At 32.4% G+C, this 23,434-nt stretch overlaps 3 protein-coding genes across 8 annotated transcripts; all 3 read right to left on the bottom strand.

Annotated features, from left to right (window-relative positions):
* Window positions 1-579: 579 nt before the first annotated feature.
* Window positions 580-6,262, bottom strand: LOC100802129 (lysine-specific demethylase JMJ25). Of its 3 annotated transcripts, XM_041009885.1 has the most exons (13): window positions 5,582-6,262; window positions 5,353-5,489; window positions 4,529-4,634; window positions 4,305-4,437; window positions 4,164-4,227; window positions 3,342-4,068; window positions 2,960-3,100; window positions 2,777-2,881; window positions 1,729-2,262; window positions 1,579-1,651; window positions 1,412-1,497; window positions 972-1,091; window positions 580-855 (listed from the first exon to the last, which is right to left on the bottom strand). In XM_041009885.1, the coding sequence occupies exons 1-13, from the start codon at window positions 6,056-6,058 to the stop codon at window positions 784-786; spliced, it is 2,775 nt and encodes a 924-aa protein (XP_040865819.1). In that variant the 5' UTR covers window positions 6,059-6,262; the 3' UTR covers window positions 580-783. The 3 variants fall into 3 exon arrangements, with proteins under 3 accessions (XP_040865819.1, XP_006597389.1, XP_006597390.1); XM_006597326.4 differs by having other exon boundaries at window positions 2,777-3,100; window positions 5,582-6,246; XM_006597327.4 differs by having other exon boundaries at window positions 2,777-3,100; window positions 5,353-5,480; window positions 5,582-6,236.
* A 5,491-nt stretch (window positions 6,263-11,753) lies between these two features.
* On the bottom strand, window positions 11,754-15,383 carry LOC100801604 (equilibrative nucleotide transporter 3). 4 transcript variants are annotated; one of them, XM_006597323.4, is made up of 11 exons: window positions 15,136-15,382; window positions 14,946-15,042; window positions 14,347-14,463; window positions 14,149-14,253; window positions 13,804-13,959; window positions 13,555-13,698; window positions 13,300-13,405; window positions 12,907-13,082; window positions 12,660-12,820; window positions 12,080-12,338; window positions 11,754-11,968 (listed from the first exon to the last, which is right to left on the bottom strand). In XM_006597323.4, the coding sequence occupies exons 3-11, from the start codon at window positions 14,386-14,388 to the stop codon at window positions 11,858-11,860; spliced, it is 1,260 nt and encodes a 419-aa protein (XP_006597386.1). In that variant the 5' UTR covers window positions 14,389-14,463; window positions 14,946-15,042; window positions 15,136-15,382; the 3' UTR covers window positions 11,754-11,857. The 4 variants fall into 4 exon arrangements, with proteins under 4 accessions (XP_006597386.1, XP_006597387.1, XP_006597388.1 ...); XM_006597324.4 differs by having other exon boundaries at window positions 14,347-14,425; XM_006597325.4 differs by having other exon boundaries at window positions 14,347-14,398.
* Window positions 15,384-19,809: 4,426 nt separating this feature from the next.
* Window positions 19,810-22,877, bottom strand: LOC100801056 (equilibrative nucleotide transporter 3). Its single transcript, XM_003547081.4, has 10 exons — window positions 22,773-22,877; window positions 22,594-22,645; window positions 22,394-22,498; window positions 22,124-22,279; window positions 21,805-21,948; window positions 21,269-21,374; window positions 20,928-21,103; window positions 20,680-20,840; window positions 20,334-20,592; window positions 19,810-20,219 (listed from the first exon to the last, which is right to left on the bottom strand). Exons 2-10 carry the CDS (start codon window positions 22,633-22,635, stop codon window positions 20,109-20,111), a joined length of 1,260 nt encoding a protein of 419 aa, XP_003547129.1. The 5' UTR covers window positions 22,636-22,645; window positions 22,773-22,877; the 3' UTR covers window positions 19,810-20,108.
* Between the last annotated feature and the right edge of the window lie 557 nt (window positions 22,878-23,434).

Genomic DNA, 23,434 nt, shown 5'->3' with positions numbered 1-23,434 from the left:
ACGTCTCATCTATGAGAATTATTATTATAAAATTATGAGAATCTCTACATGATTGTATATTTTTTTTACACTGTATATTTCAATTGAATTCTCAATAATAAAAAAAAGATGTAAAAGAATGTTACATAACATTGCTCTTAAATTTTATGGCATTACATGAATCATGGTTGTTTTATAGCATTTCAAAATGTCAACGAACATAGACAACGGATCTGTTTGCCATACTTCATGGAAGCTAAGCCCTACTTAAGTACGTTAGAGGTGCAGCAGAAATGATTGAAGAGTTTGAAGCATATGCACAATCCGATACATAACGTTGTTGGTTGTTTTAGACTTTTAGTTGTATTAACTTTTTCCGTGTCACTCCAGCTTAAACACATTCGAACAGATTATACCCAATGTCTTACACCAATTCCATAAACATTTTTTTTTAAACTGGTGGCTAAACAAATTTAAGAAAACAGAGCAAATGAAGTTCAAAAACAGGGGAAGCAAATAGATGGTAATGCTGAAACTGAATAAGTTTTTCTCTCTCACTATTTAAATTTCGCTCCAAAAAATAAACAATAGAGAAACATATACAGACCATGTAATTTTTATTTCAGATTCAGGTAAGGCATAAATGTAACAAAAAAAAAATCTGGAAGTAACCAATTTAAGTACCTTGCTATATCTTAATGAGTTTAAGAACTAATCTATACAAAAAGAATACATGGTATGGAGCCTGTGACATGAGCGAGGTTCAGATGCATCTTAAGAATATATATATTTTAGCTCGTGCAATCATGTTTTGCAGGTAAGCTCACGTATTTCTTCTATTGCTGTACTCATGCTATAAAGGGCCATTTTTTTCACCTGTTTTCATGAAATAAAAAAAAGAAACAAAGCTTGTCAATTCAGGTGTACATCTAATATAAGAACTAAAGAAAGTATAAATTGGTAAATAGGATTATTATTAAAATGAAGTCTACCTCCAGCTTTTCTCCTTTTGCTTTATGGTCTTCTGGAAGCAGCCGGACCTCATCAATCAATTGGATACACTCAGAGACATTCTCAGGGGACACAAATTCCAATTCCACATGTACACAACACTGCAGATCAATAATCAAATAATTGTCATGCACTAAAAAATTTAAGAAAAAAAGTGCAACATAAATCAATGCTGAGATAATATCCTCTGTCAGCAACAGCAATCATGTGCAAAGAACATTAATAGTGTGATCATCCTTCATATTTCTTAGACGTAACTTCAAATTTGACTTTGTCAGTAAATTTAAAAATGTAAAAATCATGTTCAACAAGAATTTATAATTTATATCCAGTTAAGAGTAGTTTAAAGTTTTTGTTATTTAAATTGTCTCAAAAAGAGAAAAATAGGGCAAGAAATCTTTTATACAATTGTAACAGAGACCTTAGGATTCCTAATCTGGTATGGACATCCAGAAGGAATGATGACAGCTTCTCCAACATGTTGCTCAAAAGTCCATGGTTCAATTTCTGGCAACAGTGACAGGTGAGTCAAATTTAGTTATGCAGGATTATAATTATAATATATGATAAAAACACGGGTATACTTACTAAACTCCTCCTTAAGTCTCATCTTGTGAGTATTGTCAAGAAAGAAGCTCTGATCCAGAATTGGATGAACCATCTGCATACGAGAGAGAATATTTATCATCACCAACACAGACAGCATCATGTTTAGGGATTGTATTCTTCTAAACTTACCTTCTCGTGACATTCACTATTATAAGAAAATTCATCAGAGTGTCTTTTGAGGTATTCTAAGAGCTTGGGCACATCCTGTCTTCGAAAGACATCCCAATGAGCACCAGAATTCTCAGTAAACTTCTTCCTTTTATCACTGTTTGAGTTTTCAAAGGGATTTCTAGGATTATGATCTGGAGACATTTCAGTGCTTAGAACTCTCCTTTGGAAAGGTAAAGAGCTTTGTGCCTTTTCAGTTTCAGAATCGGAACCACATTCTTCATCATCAGAAATATTGGTGTCTAACTTCTGATTAGATATCGGTTTGGCTTCAGTAGAGATGGAAGCTGTTCTATTGACTCTCCTTAGAAAGTCAGTTCCTTCTCTTACCATACCATGCATTTCATTTTGTTCCCTGTCTTCTGAATGCTCACTAGTAGTTTTAGATGATGACACCTTCTGACATAGAGTTTTGTGTTTTTTCAACAACTTACTTATTTTAGCAAGCTGATCTGTAGAGAGAGGGATGTCCATGGTATGTGCCATAATATTAACCTGGAATTACAAATCAGACATAGTGAATGGCACGTTTGGCTATGTTTTGGTTGTAATACCTACTTTTTGACATAGTTTAGTAATCTATTCACCATAACTATGAAGACCATGGCTATTAAAACCAAAAACAATGGAAAAATTTGAACAATTATAGGAATATAAGATGCAAGCCTGAATTGTATTGAAAAACATTTCATGCCTTACTCAGACACCTGAAAGCAAACATATATGCAAGGAACAGTCCAAGCATACAAGGACACAAGTCTTCCTCAATAGAAAGCATTTCAAGAGGACTTGTTTTACTTCAGAAGATAAGATCATCTCTAAAGTTATCATGCCAGGATACATGCATAAAAGATGAAAATAGCAATTTCTCAAAAAGCAAATATCAAAAGATGAAGCATATAATATTTGAAGTAACCTTTCCATGGTAAGTTTTAATTAAATAAACTAAAAGTTCAGGAAATATTACTCTAGATATATTAAAAAACTGAAGTATAACTAGGGAACACACCATATCATATGAGTCGTAACAAAGATTTGTCACGGAATCAGCTTCTTCATCAGCACAGCCATATGAAATATAAACATGAGGTCCTATGTCATGTTTTGTACTCCCCTGTGGCAAATTTGCAGCTAAATTCAGAAGACCAGACCAGGGATTCATGTATTCTTGAATTGGAAGAGAATCAATTACTTCAGCAAAATGAGCTGGAAATTGTTCTTTGAATAGTTGGGAAGACAACCATCCTTTAAGTTTCAGCATCTCATGCCAATTATTTTTCTGAGGTTGACATTTAAGAGACCCAGTAAAGTACTGACTAACGTTAATCTCCACCTGCCAGAGTAAGAGTTACAAAATTAATATTATACTTTTAATGGTCTTCTGGTTCAAGACTCAACATCAGATCCATCATTCGTTCATGTTTCACGGATCCGAGCATATGATGTGTATATGCACCAATGCATGCCAGCTACAAATAGCAAGAACTATGGACATTAAAATGTAGTTTATATTACCAAGTACACTAATTGCAATAAATAATTATTTAACATATACAACATGTTGATAAACTGACCTCAAACCAATCCAAACAAGCTTCAAGTAAGTCCTTATTATTCTCATATCTTGTCATGCTCCTCTCAAGATAAGTACAGAACATGACCAGTGGATCCCAACTAAGGTTTGGCATACTTTGGAGCACATCTCGCACTACTACAGGATGGCCTATTCCCCAGTGTTTCCGAAAGTGTTCAAAATGATTGCAACTGATGTCCAAAATTGTAGGATAAAACAAGAAATTATCATTAGAATCTTCTCTTTGAGCTGCTTCTGGTAACTGCTTGTATCTGCTAGTTTTATGATCTTTGTCAACACACAGTGAGCAGCTTGAACTTCTATCCAAAGTTTCAGGAAAGTCATAGCTGCAAACTATTTCTTCTGCCTTTACTTCCATTTCTTTGATCCAACTTAAGGGAAAGACATATTTCAAATCAAGGTGGCTATCACCACAATCACCAAGCTTTGTAGGTGGGCATGACACAATGTCAGCACCATTACAATTTGTCCACTCAACTAATGTTGAGGTATCAGTTAAATTGCCATTAGAAATGACCTTATCATCCAAAAGGTGACCTTCACTAAAAATGCATGCATTTATTTTGTCAGGTAGGTTGGATATAGAAGAGTTGATTTCTTCAGAGGTGCTTCCTTGACTTAATGCCTGAGAACAGCTTAAGCAAAGACTGTAGGAACAACTAAGGCAGCTTCTATGAAGATCCAAAATGGGTGTTTTGCAGTAATTGCTGGGACAGTGTTTAACAGATACATACATTTGTTAGCGAGCAACACTAGAGAATCATTTGAATTTTCCTAATAACATCAACAGAAGAGAACTTACCAGTAATTTTTCTCGTTGCAGACAAAATCGACAGGCTTGATGATAATATCAGAAGTTCTTTTCCCTGTCATGCACAAAATCATCTAAGATAACCAGGTTGTAATCTAGAAGCCATCATATCAGAAGAACCATAGTTACCACCTTTGATTTTTGCTGTTTTTTCTACGCCTACATGATGGTCTTCTTTTATTTGTTTTAGTACAGGAAGGAGCATACAGACCAAATAATGAAAATGCAATATCCTATCAACTCTGTTTTTACCAGCCAAATATTCCTGAAAAAATATAGCATAAAATCAAACTGTCAGCAAGTGCTGCTAAAGAAAAACTGTTGTAGAAGTGAAGCATCCATCTTTGATGTCAGACCTTACTTTCACTCTCTTCGTATTGACTTGACAAGCAATCTTTACAGGTGCAAGTTCCTCGACAAACTGGACATGCCATCTTAACCTCATTTTGAGTAGCAAAATACCTAAAGTTTTTTCAACAAATAAATTGGGAAATGTCTCATATTTTGATCATAAGCATAAAAAGTTCAGGCAAAAGAAGTTATGTCAGTACTAAATATCCTAGTTCTAGTCACTATTGATCATTGAAGTATTACTAATTCCAAAAGTGGTACAAAAGAACAGGACAAGAAAGTGGTGTGGAATTGCATGTACACAAACATGAAAGCCTTTTCTTCTTCCCTTAATCTTCTATTCTTATTAAACTCTCTTCACATGGACAATCATTCCACACATCTCTATGAACCAATGTTAACAATGGCAGTTATGGTGAAAGGCCAAAATTCTGCCATATAAACACGCCATTGCAGCCTATGGCACCACCATAACAGGCCTCCCTTCACAAATGGACTATGGCTGAATGATAAGAAAACACCACATTATAGTGTTGTGGTGGTGCTATAACCGTAATTAAACGAGTTTGCTATGAACTACTTCGAAGGGGGTATCTAATCCTTTCATCTAAGATGTTCTAGAACTGCATCAGAAATAATCTACAGCTAGGCGATCAACTGATCAAACCACACTTGACAGCATTGTCCAAAATGTACCATAGTCTATATTGTCGACAATAATTAAGAAAGCACCATGTAGGCAAGGATAACAATGAAGCCAGAAATTCACAGTGAAAAAAAGAAACTTATAACCGGTGGTAAATGAACGCGATAAGTTCCAAGTTCCAACCGTTGTTTAATGCACTCCATGCAGAAAAACTCTCTCTGGCAGCTTGAACACATTACAAGACTCCAAGAATCACTTCTCTGACACCAATGACACTTCTTCCTCCTCCCCTTCTTTATGCTTTGTCCACACTGCACAACCTTAAAAATAAAAATCAAACAAACAATTCCAACCACAATAAAAAAAAAAGAAAAAAGTAGAGGAAAACAAAAAGTCAAAAGTCAAAACCCACCTGCAACTTACTAACAGAGCCCCTCTCAGCATTCTTGGACCTGAAGTAACGAGAAGATGCCATATTGGACGCAATAGCCATAACCCCATTCGGCAGTTCCTTCTTCAACTCGTGATTGAAATGCAAATGCAAATTCAAATTCAATTGCGATTGCTTCTTCTTCTTCTTCTCAACCTCCCTCTGCAGAACCATCCTTATGAGCTCCAATTGGTTCCTCCTATTGACCAATGCCTCTCTCGATTTTCGGTCCCGCTTGGCCCCAATCTGAACCTCAACGGCGTCGTTTTGCCTCTTTCTCTTAAGCTTCAGCGTCTTCTTGTGCTGCCGACGCCGAGCTTGCACGTAGTGAATCTCGCACAGCTTTAGGTTTTCCTTCACTCGCCGCCGGCACCGCCATTGCCGCCCGTCCGTACGGCTGCACCGCAGATGCTCCGGCACCGCTTCTTCCCCCTCCGCCGGACTCGATTTTTTCCCCATAAAAAAAATAACAATTCGATTTATTCTTTATTTTATTTTGTGGCGGAATTGGGATTTTTTGCTGGGGAAAGTGGAAGCGAAGCACGCAGAACAGAACAGAACAGAACAGAACAGAGGAAAGGAATAAAAGAAAAGAGGTTAAGGCTAAAAGAGTAGTGTATTTATTGGGGAAGAAAAGAAAAGAAAATTCTAAATTTCTAATAGCATGGCGTGGCACATTCCCGTAATTATTGGAAACTAGAGCGTCCTGTTTAGTCTCGTAATTCGAAATGTATGATCATGATTTGATCGCTACACTTTCAAAAATCCAAATCTATTCTTATCTTTTGGTTACTCACCTGATACACTGCAAGCTCTTCTGTGAAAAAAATATACTATGAACTATGAATTTTGATTTTGATTTCACTTTATCTTTTTATTTTTTTCCGTTGGAGTTGGTTTTATATGGTTGAGAATTGTGTCACTGCAAAATTCAGGTTGCTTATTGAGGAATTTGTCTGAGTAAGTTTGCTATTCTTGGTGTTATTGGGCTGAAATCAATTCAGGGTCGTACTTTTCTAATTTAGCATTGGACTTTTGATTAAGCAATTGAGATTGAGGTAAGAGTAGATAAAATAAAATACATGATTGGCCAATGCCATGTGGTTTGATTGAATTAGATTAGTTATTTTATTTATTTCTATCATATAATAGTGCTTGTTTTTTATCTCATGTCTTAGAAGTTAGATCAAAGTCAATGTTTTTTATATATGCTACTTCTGTGCAATCTATGTCCACGAAACTGATGTTTGATTAAACAGGATGCCTCACACTTTTGTACTATTGTATATTCTTCTTTGTGCAAATTACTTGTTTGATAGAGATAAAATTGGAAAGCTTTCCAGAATCAAATTGTCAGATGTTTTGATTTTCATGTTAATTTCTAGTTTTAGATAACAGGGATTTACCAAAAGGATGATCAATAAACCTACTAACTGCACAGTTTTTCTTTTCCTATAGGAGATCATATGTAACTTACATGCAAAGCAAAGCAAAGAAGTTTGAGTTATATAAAACCATGACAAGTAACAAAATTTTCTCAAGTACTTGAAGTAACTCTATCCACACATTTATTATTACTGTGTATGCAGTCTAAAGCAATCAAATATACAATAACTTCTTCGTGTCTATTGATGCATATGCTCAATATCACTTCATAGACAGTTTAAAAGCAACACAGTAGTAGTGCATGGTATATATGGGATATTTCCCTAATTAGCAGGAGACTAGTTTATTTTTTTTTGCGGTTCAGTTGAGTAAATTAGAGTACCAAATGGGCCGAAAAGTAATTAAGTGTTGTTTGATGAAGTCCAGTTTTCTCGTGTTGAAATTTTGGGCTTATACTTAAATGCAGAGTATACAGTTATCCGCTGCATACATTTGATAAAAAAAATTCTCTTATCATGACAGATAGGGACACTAATAACTTAAATTGTTTTGTTTTGTTTTGTTAAAACTTCGCAATCTGCTTAAGCATTTGAAAAGAGAATGATTCTAATATATAATCACAGTCTTCAAAGCTGAAATTGCTATATTTATTTGTTTATTTTGTCAATACGTATATGCCAAATGAACTTTAGAAATGTGGATCGATCACGAGTCTTTTACCTTTATAGAAGATCCTGAATAAATAAATCATGTGTGCAAGTGCGGGATTACTTGTTTGAAAGTTTAATGAATTTATATATAGCATAAATTGATAAATACGAGCTTCTTAAGGTTTTTTGTTTGGTAAGTAAATTCTTAATTACCTTTATCACGAATGTCTTTGAAGCACTTACGCATTAGTTGTTGCCACCCCTTAAATTCAAAGATGAGCTCTTATTTGGGTTATTCTATGCATATATTTTTCTTCTAATTTTTTATTTTTAAGATTTGTTCCCCTGAGCCAATTAAGGAGTTGAGTACAAATGGTATAGTTGCGCTTTTTTAATTTGGCGTAGAATAAGATAACCGATATGCTACTCGCTAATTTGGTTATGATTCTCAATTTGAGAAATTTAAACTAAAGAAGTAGGAAACGTATTAGTAAATTCCTAACAAGTTGAAATTATGCATGCAATATACAAAATTCCAAGCGAGCGAGCGAGAGTACAAAAGAGAAAAATTACGTTTACATTTATTTTTCTTGAGGGGCTAAATTGAAGAAATCGAGGAAGAACTTCTGTGGCTACCAAAGACCCAATATCCGAGTATTTTTTGTTCCAAAGATGGATCATGACATATATATATTCAACAAAACCATGAGTTGCAGCTTGAACTTTTTATTTCTCGAGTTGCATCCGATGCGCGCTGCAAGAAAAATTGAGAAATTCCAAAAATGGATTGCATTGCTATTTTCGTCAAAACAAATTAATATTAATTCAATCAAACATTCCTAGTGATCGACACCGTCAAACAAATGAGTCATTGTCATGATGCAGCACTCTTGAATTTCGGCAATTACAATAGTTGGAAAGTGTATAATTGCTCAATTTTTATGCCAATTTTTTTTTATAAAAAAAAGTAATAAAATGCAAGATTTCACATGCACTAAACATCCGACCAAGTAAAAGGGTAAATTAAAGAAATAGAGAAGCATAACCTATCTCGTTAAATATGTGGTTTGATCCTAAGTCTATACATGAAAGCAAAAACAAACCTCTAAATAAATTTAAACACCTCAAAAGATTAGTTTCTAACTCTCGAGGAAACCCTAGCTAAGTTAGAAAAAAGAAGAAGCATAAACACCTTCCACTAAGCGCCACGATATAAAACCATTTAAGCATCTACCAGTGAGACACAAGGTAGTTGCTACGTACAACTTAGGACTTCATCAAAGCTGCACTAAATGATCGATGTTTCTCCAATATTGGGGGGTTTACGCTCACAGTACTCTATGGGATCCATATTTCTCTTCTGCCTAATGCATCTCTTATATAAATATCATGTGATATCACGTGAACAGCGAGCTTAGGCAAAGCACTAAGCATTATGCCAATACCAACCTTCATTCATTTGTACTACTTTTTCAGTACTTGACTAGTTGTTAGCCGTTACTACTCCTTCTCAAAATTGTACTAGAATGGTATCATGTACTGCTATTTCATCTATTTTTGTCTAGAATTATATTATTCATATAACTTGTTTTTTTGCTGAATTTTGCATGTAATAATCAATAATAATATTGAACAATATTTTTATTTTTTTTATCTCATTTTATTTCTCTATTGTTATATTACATTATTATGTATCTATCATATTTTACTTTCTTTTTCCCTTTCCATTTTTTACACTCCAAAATGGCAAAATGGAGTGCACCAATAACGCATATTATTCTATGATAATTAGAGGTAATTTTAAAAGACACTTTGATTAGCTGATTTATTATGCCAGATATGAACAGAAAACAATATACTCCATAATTTAAAATTAATTATCTGTGGCATATGCAGCTGCGCATGCATGTTGCAACTACAAACGTGGAAAGAGCGGTTTCTGAACGTAGCCTACTTTGCCTTTGGATAATATGATCCACCAGTGTCCGAAACCCATTCTCTACATTGTGCAAAATAGAAACTTCAAAAAGATGAAGACATAAAGTGTAAAATCAATTAAAGTAAGAAATGATCAATCTTGCATATCACTTCCAGCGCAAGTCACTTTCATTTAACTCATTATAAAGTGAATAGACAGAACAAATTCCTATAGGGCCGTGTCTACATAAATTTGAGCCTAAGACAAATTTTATAAAAATAAATAGTGAAATATAAATTTCAAAATTTTAAATTAATCTTCCTTCTAGTGTTAACTGCATACACATCCTTTGTCCAAAAAAAAAAAAATTGCACACACAACAACTTGCATATTCATATAGTATTAATTCAAAATATGCAAATAAAAAACCGCCTTTTTTTGTCCTAAGAAATTGGAAATTGGAAAGAGGCGCTGCAATATAATTAAAATTTTAATTAGAATAAAATTGACAATATAAAGATTTTTTTAACTCTGTTATTTAATTATAACTTTTCATATGGACTTTAAAAACTCATCATAAAAAAAATATGGACTTTAATATATAATTACTTTTAAAATTATATTTAAGATAATTTCTAATTAGTTAAAAGTTATAATTAATCCAAAAATATTAATTTGATCTAAGTGAAATTGATTTCTCTTAAGTCTTAAGTTCAAGTAATGAAAAAAAAAACATAATTAAAAGAAAGATTTCATGACAAAGATTACTTATAGATGAAATTAATAAATATATACTTCACAGTTATAGCGTGGTTACAATTATCTTACAATTAATTCACTTAATAATGTTCTATTACATATATACCGTGTACTATATAGAATTTACAGCATGGAATGACAATATAACAGTTAAATCATTATTCCAGTGACAAAAGATGCGGCTAGTTAATATCTTAAGGAGATTATTGTTCACAAAATAAAAAGTTTATTTTTACAGCTCACAAAATAAAACAGTTAAAACTTAAAATAAAGTGTGTGTGTTTTTCACTGTGTCGAATATTATTTAGCCACCGTGAGCGGCGAGCAAATTTTATTTCCTGGTCTTGCCTTTGGGCTCGTGCTTGAACCAACCTTTGGTTTGGATCATCCGTTTGACCACATAACATTAGCGGTGTCGTGTTGTCTAACATTTCGTGTTGGACGCTAATTAGTGTGCTTCATGCTTCCTCAATTTCTCATTCGCTCAAAACAAATCTTATTTTTCTCACAGCAATATTCTTATGGTAAGTATCTTTCCATCACATGGCTTTTATTTTAACGATGCCTTCGTGTACGATGAATGTTTGTTATGATGTATGTTTTAGTTTTTGTTTCTTTAATTAAAAAGTCGTAATTCAGTAAACAAAAATAAAAGTCAGGGAAAATACTATTTTTATAGAGTTTTTTAGAGGGAGAGAGAGATACTAGAAATGATGATTTCAATCCGTGCTTATGATATATATTTGATTTTTAGGAATAAGTTTTCTATTATTTCAGTTTTATATTATCTCACTTTGGCCACATATTTAACATTGGAAACTATCTGGTACGGGTTTGGTAACTTACGTTTACGTTGAGAACTCCTTCAAGTGGTTGTATATATCAAGGACAAATAAAAAAATTTACCTTATGGATTTTTGAAAAGTAGGAAAAAGAATAAAAATATTTTTATTAGAAATACCTTTACCATGAGATATTTTTCAGACCTTCATTTCCATAATACTTCTAGTTAATCATTCTTCTCATGACAGTTAATTCACAAGTTTCCTTTTATTCTTCATTTTGAAAGTGAAAAAAAATACTGTAGTGAACATTACAAGGAGTGAATCATGAGCAATGCATGATTTTATCGTTTTTTTACAAACTCTTCAATTTATCGTTAGTTATTATATCTAAATTTATATTAAAAGTTTATTAAATCAATATACATGTTATTTTGTTCAATATATAAATAACACCAAAAAAACTTATAAGATTCACTTGATTGTTGGAGAGAGAAGAAAAAAAAAAAAAAGAGAGATTGTAAATGTGAACATCAAGATAAAAAACAATCTTGAACATTTTCCTAGAGATGTAACTTAGCACGATTTTTTTATACATTGACTGCGAAACTATAATCACACATTCAACATATAGCTAAACAATAATTAAAACCATTCAATACCAGCCACCAATATAAATTAATTTATGAAGATTCAAACCACAAAGATCAAAGAAACTGACCGAAGGTTCGTCAATAACAATCAATATACATTTTGTATATGTTCAGAATGTTCCTTTACCTATGATCCACAACCAATCAAGAACAGCCCCAGCAAATATGCCGCTCAAAAGACACAGGACAAGCAAATTACCCAAAGCATTCTGCTCAGGACCCTGCAGCAACACCACAGACTCCAAAGTCATTTATTTGATGTTACTAATATTTTAAAGAGAAATTATTATATACGTAGAATGTATTTGTATAACGAAAGCCTTGTAACTTGCCTTGTAACCTCTTGGTGCCACAGTGAGAACACACACTGTGAGATAGCCATTGGTGAGTCCCAAGAAGGAGGTGAGTAGAATCATCCATCCTTGGTCACCATATTTTGCTGTAAAGTAGAATGCTGGGATCAGCAAGAATCGAGAAAACACTGCTATTAGTAGACCCTTTCTGGATTCCAACTTTAGCCATGGCACAAGGGGAATATATCTTGCTATGAAATCCACCACATTATACATAGCAATCAAAACAACTGGGTACCTGCAAACATCACCACCAGTTCCAAAATAAAGTCCTTTAACTTTTTTTTACTATCAGTTTCATCAGTCATCAGAGGGACCAAACAGACAAACACAAAATCAAAGGATCTAATAAAAGTTTTTTAGGCCATGGTCATGTATTTAAGCATATACTTAATTAATTTGCATTTTTTCCCTTGGGGATGGGGAATGTTATATCTACATTTTTTAATTACATTAAGTGGAGAATGTTTGCTCCAAAACTGTGCAGAAAACAGATTAAAATCATGCATCATGCATGTCAAAAGGCAATTGGATTAAAGACTAAACATAAAACACTTACCATGTGCCTAACTGATGTGTTCCAGTATTTTCATACAAAAATCCAGGGAAGATTGACAGTGTTACCACATATATAAGAAATAAATCAACTGCATAATCAAGGTTCTCAACAAATAATTGTTTGTTGCTCAACCGCTCTTCTTTTTTGCTATCATATCCACCCTACAAAAGTTCCAAATCTTTTAGGAGATAATAAAATATTATTTCCACGTGAGTAAAGTTTTATTGTTTTAGGATAATTATATTACTTGATCATTAGTCTTTGTTTGAATGCCAGCAGCAGCAAGGTCAGCTGCAACAGTTTTTGATCCCTCTAACGCTGCTTTTGAACGGTAATATTTCACTATGGGCAATTTGGTGAAGCAGATTGCATACAGAATGATACAAACTAACTCAATGAATGTGGAGATTGCCAAGAATAGTACTGCAAAAATAACAAACCAACTCCTTTATATTAAAGAAAACTTCTACAGCACTAAGGATCATTATACTGATTGGGAATTGACAGAATCTTTATACATGACAAAATAATTTAGTAACAAAATCAAATAATCAAGACAAATTTGATTTTGTTGCACAATAAGAATAACAATCATCACACCAATATAAATGAACATTGTAAAATAAGAATAACAACATACTTGCTCCCTTGCGAAGTCCATTATTAGATTTCTCGAAAGCTACCTTGGTCAGCATTCTCAGAATAGAAATTAGAGCCCCTGATGCTGCCAAACCAGCAAGGTAGGACTGCACAACATCATGTAATTATTTAAGCAAAAAAGATAGCAGAAGACCTCAAACTGCAAGTTTGTTAACCCCTGCCTCCAATATATAGGAATTACAACTAAAAAAGGCTATCACTGAAAGATATTGAATAAATTATATGGAAGACAAACCTGGATAAACTCAGGGCACATAAAACACAACTCTCCTATAATGCCACCTTCGACTTGAGCATCTGCAATTCCAAAACAAGCAGCAAGCACACATATACCAATATAAGGTCCAAGTCCACCTTTCCCTGATGATGCTAGATCCACCTGTCACAACAGATAGTTGAAGCTTCATGAGTCAAGGAAAATAGGTCACTATGGAATTAAAAATTCAGATGCTGCAAATTGTGGAATTGGAAATGGTGTACTTACAACAAGAACAAAGAAAGTGCTAAAAAAGAAAAGAGTGAATCCAGCCAAATTCCGCATTCTAGTATTGATCTTTGACTCATAGTATGCCAGTATTAACATTGTTCCAATTGCAAATGGTTGATAAACCAGGGTAAGTACCCTTGCAGGATGATATTTCTTCACAGAGGAAACAAAGCTTCTTTAGAAAGGCTTATGCAACCAATATTTGAGTTAGTATCAGTCAATCACAAATAGCATTTTTCTATTTCTCATTCTTTGTAGGACAAGCATTTATTCTTGAGAAAAAAACCTTTGCACAATGATGTCAAGTCCTATCAGAAACTGAAAGCACCATGAATTACTTACGGGGAACAATATGTAGTAGTAATCTCCTATTGTCAACATGCTGTTCCAGGAAACAAGGGACCCAATTCCAAGAATGAAACAAATTGCCATTGCTTTGTATTTTCCCTGGTTGCATTGAAAACAAACAGACAAGGTAACAAATTCCATTATGCATGTTAGCAATAAGTTCTTCAGTTGAAAATAAGACTCTGCACTTACCTCAGGTTGTCTCGGTGCTCCACTGTCATCATTGGCATCCATGACCACTCCTCTTACAAAAAAGAAAAAAAAAACGTACCTGTTACTCCACAGAAATTTGAGTCCTTGAATAAGAATCTACGTGTTGATTGAATAAGTGAATAAATAAGAGAGATAAAGAACAAGTATATATGAGCAAAACTTAAAGCACAAAGAACTTTAATTATATGGTTGCCCCAATTAATTTCGCTGCACCAGCTATTATGCTACTTTTTGCAGGTGGGATTGAATAACTGGTAACTATTATGGAGGAAAGTGATGGACCCACAACAAAAATACCAGCTCAAACAATGTGGAAGTATAAGAATAAATGACAAGCTAGAAACCAACTACATGCTATGTTTGGATGTCAATGAGTTTAAAAATACTTTTACTCATAAAGCAACGGAATTTTCCTTCTTTATTTTGTATCTTGGAATTGGAATTCTCAAAAGCGCATTTTCAACTTTTATCCAAACATATCCTAATTAGTTCAGGTTATGGCACATGTTGATGCTGGCTAATGCAACAACCAAATTTCATTAAAGGAATAAAAATCTCAGAAATTTCACTTGTTGTACCTTTCATGCAGATGTACTGTGTGCTATAAACTTCAATTGGTTAAGAAAATGCATGAATGGGCAGCATCTTCTTCAGTGATTTCATATCAATGACTTGCTATAAAAAAATGAATGAAGTGAAGGAAGATTTAAAAGGCAAAGAAAATGAATAATTAAGGAGAAGAGAGTAAGATTAACTTGGGTGACTCACCAAATATTTGATGCATTAGCAGATCATGGGGATAGATTAGAAAGAGCGAATGCAAATATGGTGTGAAGATTTAATTATTTGATGCTTCGTTTCCATTTGAAATTGTATTTTGATGATGTCGGTGGTGATATATTTGTATTGCGCCTTGTCACCGAACAACCTCGTAACATGCTTAGCCCAGGCCAGATCTTCTTTCTTCGCAAATGACCATGTTTATTATTTCTTATAAACAACTTGTCCTTAATCCTTGTATTCTGAGTTCTATTAATAAAAAATAATCATATACGTACGACTCAATCAATGATTTAAGCCCCTTCGCGACAAAAATTGAATCAGTTGTGGATTTACTTTTAGCCTTTTAATAAAAGCCACGAGGATAACACAATGATAAAGTTGGCTCATTTATTTAATACTAACTAATCTTATGTGTCTTGAAGTGAACTATGTATTTTTAATGAATTAGTCTGAAATTATATATATATTAATTTATTTAGAAATACAGAAATTTTTTATTTTTAAAATTATCAATGAATATATTTTTACTTTTTGACAATCTTGCTTAATTTTTCTTTTGATAGAAATGGTTAAAAGGAAGTAGACCTATGTTTATAGGAACTAAAAACAAATAAATTTATATTTATAAGAACTAAATTAAATGGACTGATATTTATAGAGAGTGACTTTCATGTGATTGATTTGGTGAAAGATTATAAAAGAAAATGACACTGATTAAAGTGGCTAACAAAAAATACCTCAGATCAGGGACTAAAGTATATTTAAGCTAAGACAACTTAATGTTGAATTTGTAGAGGCTTTGAATTTTTTTAAAAGAATGAGAAATTGAAATTGCAAGAGGACTAGAATTGCTTCATTTAAAAAATAGAGAAACTTAATTAGCTTAAAAAATTTAAAGAAAAATTCATCCATAATATAAACTAGAGAGATAAAAAAATATAAGATAAATATTTGCAACACATTCTTTTATTCAGTGAAATTTATGAAAGTTTTATTAAATACATGAATGTTATTCGCAAACTAGTATGAACCCACAAAGATTTTATCTAATAAGAATAAAATGTGTTAAAAAAACAGTATTATAGAGGGTGGTGATTTCAGATTTTGATTGGATTAATTTTGAAAAAAATGATATTAAAATAAAAGGTAAAATATGTTTTAAATCCCTTAAAATTTAATTAAAATTGGTTTCAATTCCCATGTTTTAATCCTGGCATTTTTAAAATGTGATAAACTTCATCCTTAATCTTATATGTCCTTTTAATTTGATTGACCAAGGATGAAATCTACTATATTTCAAACATATATGGACCAAAATTACAAATTTTAAGCGTAAGGAGTAAAACTAGTTTTTATTAAACCTTGAAAGGCCTAAAATACATTTGACCTTAAAATAAATTGGTTTTAAAAGAAATAAAGTCAAAATTATTTTATATCTAAATATATTTTGAAAATAAATTTAGAATATTTATTTTTATATAAATTAAAAGTAAAAAAAAAATTAGAGTATATTTATAAATATATTTTGTAACTCAAATCTATAAAATTCAATTCTATTTGACAAAAAAAGTTGAAAATTGTTATTTCTCCAAAAATGATTATATAACCAAACACCTTAACAACTTCTATACGGACAAACTGATTTCGTTGCTACTTTTGAACCCAATCAATAGGAGTTTTCAAATTCAACACACGAATTTATGCTTTGATTCTATTCAATCAGAAACGTAACTGCATAAAATCCTAATTATAAAAAATCATTATTAATCAAATAATAAAATATGGGTAACTAGAAGATCTTGCACTTGGTTTTCAAATACAGAGAACTCTGGCTCCAAAATTCTTGTTCATGGTCAAATATTCAATTATTCTTATTTGTAAGTGTGACACAAATGACAAGAAAGAAATAAAAAGCGTAGCACACATCAAATTGAACCCATCGCCAAAAAACTTGGCAGTGGCAAGGCAAAAGCATCAACAAATTTGTTGATAAAAAACCGTTACAAGTAAGATCACAACAACTTTTCGTCCAAAAGCACATCACAAAAGGTACATTACACGTAAACAACACATGACGCAAGGTTAGGTGAGATTAATCAATCCATTTACAACAGCACTATTTTCCATTATGCATTGAAAACAAAACAAAAGAAATATGGGGTTTAGGTATTTACCAGAAACAGAATTCTCGAGTTATGAGCAAGGTAAAGGCAGAAGATAAGACAACAAAATCCCAGAGTTTGGATCTTCTCACCCTCCCCTTTTCTTTACGTGTGCTCTCGCTCTTTTTTTCATGACCTATGTTGTTGTTCCTGCCTTTCCATTTTAAACACCTCACCTGAGTCAAATTAATATTTATTAATTTTTACAATGTTAATTAATCAATTTTCACCGAGTCTAATTAATATTTATTATTTTTTAAAATGTTATTAATTAATTAATCAATCTCAACAAATCTTTAACTATTTTATTTTCCTTTAATCACAAAATAAAAACGCATGCTAAAAGCGGATTCTATAAACAAGAACTTTTGTTTCTATGAACCACTTGTATGACATCATAAATCTAAATGATTTATTATACAGTTTTAAAAAAATTACACATAACTATTTTATCAAAATCATAGTAAGTTATTGAATTATTAATATGACTATTTTGTCATCAATTAATGTTATTATTTGGTAACATGAATTATAACAATTAACAAAAAAAAATTTATAGGAACCAAAAATATATTAAAAAAAATTGTTTAGAGACTAAAAGTAAAATTTGTAACAAATTTAGAGAATAAAAATACAATTAACCCCATATTTTAATTTGAAAAAAAAATATTCTTAATTTGAGAGTGAGAAAAGGTTCATCCAAATTAACCGAGGTATTAGTAATGATATTTTAAATTCATGCTAAATTGAAGTTTCAACTAATCAATTGTAGATTTTTTATGTCTCAAAATTTGACCACATATTCAAGTCTTCAAATATGTGATGAAGATGTTAGGTGTATGATCAATGCTTTCAAACAACAATTATTGGTGCGCTTGAGCTATATGTTGATGTTGACTATTTAGTTCTTCATCATTACCAATTGAGTCAAATCACATGCATCCTTAGATGTCAATTGGTGATGAAGATAGGGGTATCAATGCGTTTAATAGTGCAAGGGTGCAAGCTTATGCATATGTTGGTGTTTCTTAAGACTTGCATTACGACAATGTTGATTTGAGCAAACATTTAAGTGATGATGATTATGTTAGTAAAAGTCAAATTTCGAATGGAAGTTCATCTGACACAGATGTGGAAGGCGATTTAATGCTAATATTAAACCTTGCAACATTGCTACTACCATTGTGGCAACAAGTTCAACCAGGTAGTACTCACCAAAAAAAAAGTACAACCAGGTAGTTGGTATGACAATGTATTTTGTTTTTGTATGTAACAATCTAGTACCATGTATCTTAATTATATGCGGTTTTTTTATATATATAAATTTATCTCCAAATTAGAGTGATATCAATTTAGAAACACTCTAATCAAGAGGCGAATTTTCTTGGGTTGGATGTTCTTGGTAGCTAGCGTGTTGAAGATAAATTCCACTTTGGTTTACGTTTTGATAGCAAACGCGATCGATGTGTAGATGTGTGTGAAGCATTATTCAACGAAGATGCACCAAACGTTTTGTGGTGTTGAAACTAAGCAAACAATTTTTTTAATGAGATGCACAAATAACGCAAAAGGTTACCCTTGGAGGATGAGATCAATACTGTCAAAGAAGTCAAATAATGGTCATTTCTAAATAGGGAGGTCAACACTAGTATATGAAAACAATCTTATGTCAAGATCATAATAAATTAGACTCTTAATTTGCTCGCTCATGCATATTAGGTACAGTGCTCGAAGTTAATTTTTATATGTGAGTTTTTCAAGTAAATAATATGCCTTTTAAACTGTATATGAAATGTAGATTTCAATGTGTTTTTTAGGTATGGTGAACGAATACCCCATTGGTCTCTATTTCATTGATACAAGAGCGAATTAATGATCAATTTGGTTTAAAAATCGCGTATAGAAAGGCTTAGAACTTAGAAGGCTAAGCAGAAAGCAATAACATGGGTCTTCTAGATTGGGATGAGCCTTATGAACTATTGCTTAGTTGGTTAGAGAGAATGATGGAGTATTCTCCTAGATCTACGTATAAACTTGAGACAGACAACTTTGTTTTTAATAATCAAGTTGACAATCAATTTCGCAAGTTTCATAGTGTATTTTGGATGTTCAGGCCAACTTGTGATGCAATCAACTTTTGCAAACCCATTATACAAATTGATGACATGTTCTCTTTTATGGCAAGTACTGAGGATGATGTTAACTGCTACAACACAAGATGAAAATGGTTGTGTTGTCAAGTGCAAGGTATACAATGTGCAAACACCATTTTGAAAGAAAACTAAAAAGATTTCCTGAAACTAGCCCGAATATACTTCGATGAATTAATGACATATCGAAAGAGAAACTGAGGTGCATGACCATGAAGGGTGCATATATGTCTGTATGGAGATTATAAATATAATCTTAAAAGGTGTTCACAATTTACCCATAATTATTTTTGTGAAGTCTACAAACGACAGATTGATCAAGTATTTCGTGAGAAAAGGTATTCAAGAAAAGAAATGGAGTACTGAGAATTTCTAATTCAAATAAAATGAAGGAAAAAGTGAAAGTTTCACTTTCAAAATTAGAGATTCTATATTAATCTATTTGTTTTTTGAAGTAGAGATTCTAAATGATCTATATTATAAGAGTAAATAATAAAAGAGAACATACTGCTATATTCAATGCTTTTCTCCCCTATCTATAACATGGGTCAAAGATATGAATCTCTCACTGGCTATTTATTTTATACACATGCTTAAGCAAAGAGAAGCTGCCTGAATTTTTAGTCTTTACATATACTGTTTCATTTTAGAATCCTGATTTTCCTATGAGCCACAACCAATCAAGAGCAACCCCAGAAAATATGCCGATTAAAAGAAACAGCACGAGCAAATTACCCAATGCATTCTGTTCAGGGCCCTACAAAAACCATGAAAAGATGAAGAGAAATACAACCAATTGATATACTTAGTTCATCTTGATTCTTGACATGATAATTTATGAACCTTCAGGTTGAAAATAAAAAATATTTACCTTGTAACCTTGGGGTGCCACGGTAAATACACAAACAGTGAGATAACCATTGGTTAGTCCCAAGAAAGACACAAGAAGGATCATCCATCCCTGGTCACCATATTTTGCTGTGAAGTAAAATGCTGGGACCAAAAGGAATCTAGAAAGCACTGCAATGAGTAAGCCCTTTCTGGATTCCAACTTCAGGCATTTGATGAGGGGAATATATCTGGATATTAGATCCAATAGGTTGTACATTGCAATCAAAACAAGTGGGTACCTAAAAAGAACACCAGATCAGATGATGAGTCATGTGAAAACACACTTAGATGACCAAAAGATTTGGAATTAATATATAAACTCTTACCATGTTCCTAGCTGGTGAGATCCAGTATTTTCAAACAGGAATCCAGGGAAAATTGACAGTGTCAATACATATATCAGAAACAAATCAGCTGCATAATCCATGTTCTGAAGAATTAGCTGTTTATTGCTCAACCGTTCTTGCTGTTTAGCATCAAATCCAACCTGCAATAGTGCCAAAGTCTGTCAGGTTATTGAAATATACTTCCTAGAGGTTAGTGTATAAATCAGTTTAACACTAAGTTACATTACTTGCAGGTTGGTGTCATTGTGAATGCCGGCAGCTGCAAGATCAGCTGACACAGTTTTTGATCCTTCTGAAGCTGCCTTTGAACGGTAATACTTTACTATGGACAACTTAGGGAAGTATATTGCGTAGAGAATTACGCAGAAGAATTCAAAAAGTGTAGAGATTGCAAAGAATAGCACTGCAAAATGAGGAAATAACCAATCTTGTATAAAATATAGCCGCTTTTAGAGTTAATGGGTGATTACCAAGTCTACCATGTTGTATAAAACTGCTATGATGGAAAACAAGTGTGTAAGTAAAACTGATTAGTGTCGGTGTCCATTAGTGAATAAGAGTAACATACTAGCCCCTTTTCGAAGACCATGATCAGATTTCTCAAAACCCACTTTGGTGAGAAGTCTCAAACCAGAAGCTAGAGCTCCTGAGGCAGCCAAACCAGCAAAGAAGGACTGCACAACATTAAATTATTGGTATGATTAGGTTAACAAGTCAAAACAAGACTACTATTACAAGACAGTAGATGCCGTTTTTCTATCATGTGCAACCTTATAAATGTGAAGCTCTATTATTAGACTAATTAAAATAATTAATTTATTATTCTCTCTCAATAACAACAATTATTTTTTTCTTTCTCTTCCATTGTTATCCTATAATCTCTTTCCCTGTAATCTCTCTCCCTTGTCTTCTCTTTTTGAAAAAAATGATTAAATTTTTTCTCCCCATCAAAAATATTTTTTACTGTTAAGCATTACAAAATGAATCGCCATCCTTGCTGTTAGCCTATCCATCACCCTGGATAAAGATGTTTCATCCACTCCCCAAGTGCATAATCAAAATATAGAATACACGAACAATAAAGAAATTATGAGGAAGACCAACCTGGATGAACTCAGGACACATAAAAGACAAATCTCCAACCATGCCACCTTGGACATGAGCATCTGCGACTCCAAAACAAGCAGAAAGTGCACACAAACCAATGTAAGGTCCAATTCCCCCTTTCCCTGATGTTGCTAGATCTAACTGTTAACAAGAAATATTCTGAAGCCATTATGCACAAAGCAGATTAGATGAAAGTAACAATCATATAAATTAACTAGATGCAGCAAAGTTCAAGCGCTATAAAGATCATATATTTTATCTTTTCTAAACCAAAAAAGAAAAAGAAAAAACAGTGAATTGGAGAAGTTGTACTTACAACAAGAACTAGCAAAGTACTAATGGAGAAAAGAGTGTAGCCAATTAAGTTCCGCTTCCTAGTGTTGATCCTTGACTCATTATACGCCAGTATTGCCATAGTTACAAGTGCAAATGGTTGATAAATGAGAGTGAGTACACGGGAAGGATGGTATGTCTATAGAAAAAACTTGTTAGATAAACCAATAAACCTCATAATTTTTTCACAATGAATTTCAAGTATACAACACAGAAAGAAGAATAAGTCATTTTTGGTTCATGAGATACTCACAGGGAACAGATTGTAGTAATAATCTCCTACTGTCAACATACTGTTCCATGCAACAAGGGACCCCAATCCAAGAATGAAACACACCACCGTTGCTTGAAATTTCCCCTGATTGAAATACATTAATCCAATTATTGCAGGCAAGCAGAGCAACATTGGTGGATGAAAAGTATAAAAAGAAGAAACAAATAACAATAACATACCTCCAACCTTCTCGGTGCTTTATTTTCATTAGAAATAGTCATGACTAGTACGCTGTTAGAAGCAATTTATCATAACAATAGACTGGTCGATGTTCAGTAAAACATTCTCAAGGAGATGATACATTAACAACCGTTTGGAATTGGAAGAAAAAAAAATGAAGAAAAGAGAAACAACATACACGAATGAAAAAACCAGATGTGCCTCTTGAACCCAATTAGAACTTTGTACGAAAAGAACAGAAAGTTCGCTACAAGATTTTTAATAAACAGTGATCCCTACCAATGTTACATTTGAACCTTGTCAAACCATAATTTATGGTATAGTATATTCTCCTTATACAATGAATTAAAAAATATCTTAAAATGTTTGTACCATAAATGTTATAGCTTATTTTCTTTATAAATTTAATTAAATAATTTTTTATTAATACTTATCTAATTCATTAGATAAAATGAACCAGAAAAATACATTAATCCTAATGAAATTAAGTTTCAATTTATTAAGCAAGATCTTTGGTTGAAGCCTTTAAGCGTAAGAAAAAATATGTGATTAAGAAAAAAATCTTATAAAAATGACTAATTAGATCCTTTGTCAGATATCAATCATCGATGAAATAAAAAAAAAAGATATTCTACATTAAAGATGATACCTAAACCACAACGTCAATTAATTAAAATAACATAATTAATTATTGAGAATATGCATAATATTTTTAGTTTAAAAAAATAATATAATTTAGTTTTAAGAATTTTTTATTTGTTTATAATCTTGAGGATATTATTTAGACTTAAACATATCATAAATTAGTTAAGAATATTTTAGAATTTGTTTTTATAAGGA

The sequence above is a fragment of the Glycine max genome, chromosome 15 (genome assembly GCF_000004515.6).
Source record: "Glycine max cultivar Williams 82 chromosome 15, Glycine_max_v4.0, whole genome shotgun sequence".
In the NCBI taxonomy this organism is placed as follows: domain Eukaryota; kingdom Viridiplantae; phylum Streptophyta; class Magnoliopsida; order Fabales; family Fabaceae; genus Glycine; species Glycine max.
The sequence above is the reverse complement of the archived record's forward strand: the minus strand, read 5'-3'. Positions and strand labels throughout refer to the sequence as shown.